General features: G+C 45.6%; 1 protein-coding gene across 1 annotated transcript in view; it reads left to right on the plus strand.

Annotated features, from left to right (window-relative positions):
* The first annotated feature begins 221 nt into the window (after positions 1-221).
* Positions 222-4,551, plus strand: part of LOC127662262 (brain-enriched guanylate kinase-associated protein) — a 32,914-nt gene continuing 28,584 nt past the window's right edge. The window contains exons 1-3 of the mRNA XM_052153392.1: positions 222-1,454; positions 3,495-3,506; positions 3,603-3,631. Of these exons, the coding sequence (XP_052009352.1) occupies positions 222-1,454; positions 3,495-3,506; positions 3,603-3,631 (1,274 nt within the window). The remainder of the gene's footprint in view (positions 1,455-3,494; positions 3,507-3,602; positions 3,632-4,551) is intronic.

Genomic DNA, 4,551 nt, shown 5'->3' on the forward strand with positions numbered 1-4,551 from the left:
TTCAGAAAACTGTATGTGAATCATCTGTATGAATTATTGGCTGTCGATGTTTTTCTGCTGACAGATCAGAGAGAGCGTTAGAGAAAGTGTGTCACTCTCTCAGTCAGCATTTGTCTGCTCATCATTTAGGGCATCTGTGAGAGGGCAGGACTGTTGAAATCAGGACAGCCCAGTTCATCATGGTCCAGTTTTCCACACACACCATTTATGGTGGAGTGATAATGCAGAACGGCTCGTCAAAAACAGGCAGAGGGGTGACGGTCAACGGGACACTGTCCACCCTGAAGAGGCCGCTGAGGCCTAAAATCTCATCCATCAGGCAGGAGCGAGGATCCTGTTCGTCGACGGCCTCTTGTCCGGTGTTCTCAGGATGTCAGAGCGATCTGGATGAAGATCCGCTATCACGATGCCCATCGAGTCTCTCCTCACCCTCTCTACACGGGTCAGTTTCCACCTCAGCGGCCGCTGTGAAGAGCTCGCTCTCCAGCCGGCAGGGTTCATTGTCCAGCCTCAAGAGCTTCCCGACTTCTTCAACCCTTCAGAGCTCAAACTTCAGTCTGTGCAGCTCCAGTCCGAGTCTCAGGAGCTCCAGCTCCAGTCATCGCAGCTCCAGCGAGGACGACAGCTGGGACACCAACAGCTGGAGCTCCGGAGCCACATGTCTCCTGAGGAGCTCCATAAAACAGCACAGCGAGGAGGTGTTCAGAGTGCGCGCCGGCTCCGGGTGTCGACCCGAGGGAATGAGCGATTCTGAGACCGGCTACCGGAACTCCGACAGCTGTCAGGACAGCGTGCTGGGTTTTGAAAGCCACGAGGGAGCAGAGCGAGTTGCCGTTGGACGTAGAGACTCCTCGCAGAGCTTGACCTCCAGTCAGGGCACTTCTGTTGCTTCAACGACATCAACGGATCTCAAACAGAAGATTGAAGAGAAGCTCAAGTTCTCTCAGTTTCTCAATGAGGTCACATGCAGGGTGCTGGACCCCGAGTGTCTGGAAGCCTTTGGTGCGGTCCGTCAGAAAGACACGCCACAAAGTCCGACTTCTACCTCACACTCCGTCACCGTCAGTCCCTGGTTGAGCTCCATTAGAGATTCTCTGTCAAACGGCCATGAGATTAATGGACCCGCCTCTGTGTGCCAGTGGGCCAAGTGTTTGCCAAGCTGTAAGATTCTGGATGCTAATGAGATCCTGAGAAGAACTCAAGAGGAATCAGCCTTCATTGAGACATCAGGAAGAACCTACCTGGAGACTGATATCGACCAAGTGCGGAGAGAAGATGAAATAAACTCCACACACACAAGAGAAAGACAGCTGGATAAGAGGTGCTCACAAGAGGCTTCTCGTAGGACCCTCGACAGAAAGAAAAGCTCCAGTCCAGTTTCAAACTGCTCAGATGGCGCGCCGAGACCGCCGTACCGATCCACGTCATTACCGAGACCTGTGAGCAGCAACACGGTGAGTACTGAGAGGAATGAACTCATGAGACACTCTTGTTTCAAAACTTTACATTCCATTAAACATACTTTAGTTTAATAGAGTGCAACAAGTCCACTTTGTCAGCCATCTTGGTTCCGGAAGCGTTATTTCTTCTCCAGAAATGACTTGCCATCGATTGGGAACTTCAGAGTTCACAGTAGATCTGTCTCTATTACAGTAATTACTTATGAGATACATTTGTAGAGCGGAGGAGGGCGGGGCCAATCAGCCTTATGGGGCGTGCAAGGGATAAAGGCGGCCGGTGACGACAGTTCGAGAGAGAGAGAGAATTACGGGCAGCTGCCCTGTGTGTGTTTGTCATACGCTTTTTTAAATTATAAACAGTGGGACGGAATTATAAAGTGTATTTGATCATATAGGCGCATTAGCGCTCAAACATTAGCCGCCTGTCAATCAAACAGCACGCAGCGACAGATGACAGGAAATAAAAAGTCAATCTTTTATATTTCATCTAGATCAACCAACCAGTGGTGCTCTTGCTATCATGATTGATGTAGTGAACACCCCTGTTCTAGAATATAGACTAAATATAGAAAACTACTCAATCTTTTGATCGAGAACGTCTCTCTCTTTCTTCTGATAAACATCTTAATCATTTTATTGCCCTATTGATAACATCGCATTAATCTCTCACCTCAAACCTAATAATCTCAGCGATAGAGAGTTCAATCACACTATAATCACATTATAGACAGAATTTAGCAAACAGAAATATTAAATTTACCTCGAGATGTTTCTTCAAATTTGAGGCAGGATTAATGCTGATATGTGGCTTGAGCAAGTTAAACTCTCATGACACGATCAAGCAATCTGCCTTTTTCACTGCGAAAATCCCTTCCAGGTGTTGAACTATGAACATGTATGTGTGATTTGATTTGACGGGAGTCGTGAGATTCTCTAGACAATCATTGTGTTGGCGGACCACTCTTAGCTGGGACGTATTGCTTAACTTCTTTGACAAGCTATCCAACACAGAGAAACTTAAATTGTACCTTTTTTGCGGTGGATGAGACGGAATTCCAGCAGGTAGGTAAATAGGTTCGTAAGCAGAGCAAGGCAGGCAGCGAGCAGGTAAGTAGGTTGGTAGTAGCAGACAAAGCATGGACTCCAGTAATCCAACAAACGATTGGTAGGTGATTGAAGAATGGTGGTTTAAAGGCACAATTTAATATCAAAATAATGTCCAAATAGTGTTCAGTAGTGTTCAATAGTGATTCAATAGCGGTTCAATAGCAATCCAATAGTGATGTAAAGAACTGTATGCTTAATACGTTCCCAAAGCTTCCTTGTTCTTTTTCCTTGTTTTATGAAAAGGTGAGAGGCGGCCATCTTTATATTCAAACATTCTCACCAACTGTCAAAATAAAGGTCCCTACAAAATAAAGGATCCTACACCTAACAAAACATAACAGTGCTCCAATAGCACAACAATTTAGATTAAACTAAACCCAAAATAGCTCCTACAATCATGTTGATGGATAAAAGTAAAATCAGGACGGTGAGAAAAGAGTGCCGTAAAAGTACAGTTACAGCACTTAAAATGTACTCAAGTAAAAGTATACAATATTTAAACTACTTAAAAAAGTATAATTCTTAGGAAAAAGTAGTTAATTACATTCATGAATTTGTAATTAGTTACTTTACACCCCTGAGTATAACCAGCAGGAGACCCCTGATGTGTGACTGAATTAGTGTAACAGAGTAACACAACATGTAACAGTATCAGTGTCAGGGAAGAGGTGGCGTTTGTATTTTAACAACGTTTCTGTAATTAGTTATTGATCCGGGAAGTTCGAATCTGTGACTATATTTCCAACTTTACCGGACTGGAGAACCAAAACATGTTTAAGGTGTTTAAAAGAATGCAAACATTCAAACTCTCAAACTGTTTGATTCATGTGAAACTCTCATGTGTGTTTTTCCCACATGAATGAAGTTCAGCAGCTTCTTGAACCGGTTTGTATGTCTTCATTTAAAGATTTGTGTTGTTCCTCACAGATGAACAGAGCTGTATGAATATTGAAGTTTATTTGTGAAGATTTGCCGTTTGGAAATCAAATCAAAAGAATAACGCTTGATGTTTTCCTCTGTTGGTGTGTTTTGTAGGTGTGTGATGTGGACACTCACGGCAGCAGGTAAACACACAGTCTTACACTCCTCTTATGTGCCCCCCACCCCCCCTCTCTCTCTCTTTCTCTCTTTCTGTATCTCTCTCTCAATTCAATTCAATTCAATTCAATTCAATGGGCTTTATTGGCATGAAAGTTTCAAAAACAATGTTGCCAAAGCATCATATAGAATAAATAAAATAGAATAAAAGCAAATAACATTGACTCGCCTCAATCCGGATGGAGGAGGATGAATCTCAGTTGCCTCCACGTCTGAGACCGTCAATCCGCGCATCTTATCACGTGACTTGTTGAGCACGTTACCGTGGAGACGTAGCGCGTGTGGAGGCTTCACGCTATTCTCCACGGCATCCACACACAACTCACCACACGCCCCACCGAGAGCAAGAACCACATTATAGCGACCACGAGGAGGTTACCCCATGTGACTCTACCCTCCCTAGCAACTGGGTCAAATTGGTTGCTAAGGAGACCGGACTGGAGTCACTCACCACACGCCCCACCGAGAGCGAGAACCACATTATAGCGACCACGAGGAGGTTACCCCATGTGAATCTACCCTCCCTAGCAACTGGGTCAATTTGGTTGCTAAGCAGACCTGACTGGAGTCACTCGCCACACCCCCCACCGAGAGCGAGAACCACATTATAGCGACCACGAGGAGGTTACCCCATGTGACTCTACCCTCCCTAGCAACTGGGTCAAACTGGTTGCTAAGGAGACCTGACTGGAGTCACTCACCACACGCCCCACCGAGAGCGAGAACCACATTATAGCAACCACGAGGAGGTTACCCCATGTGACTCTACTCTCCCTAGCAACTGGGTCAATTTGGTTGCTAAGCAGACCTGACTGGAGTCACTCGCCACACCCCCCACCGAGAGCGAGAACCACATTATAGCGACCACGAGGAGGTTACCCCATGT

Source organism: Xyrauchen texanus, chromosome 22, assembly GCF_025860055.1.
Source record: "Xyrauchen texanus isolate HMW12.3.18 chromosome 22, RBS_HiC_50CHRs, whole genome shotgun sequence".
Taxonomy (NCBI): Eukaryota; Metazoa; Chordata; class Actinopteri; order Cypriniformes; family Catostomidae; genus Xyrauchen; species Xyrauchen texanus.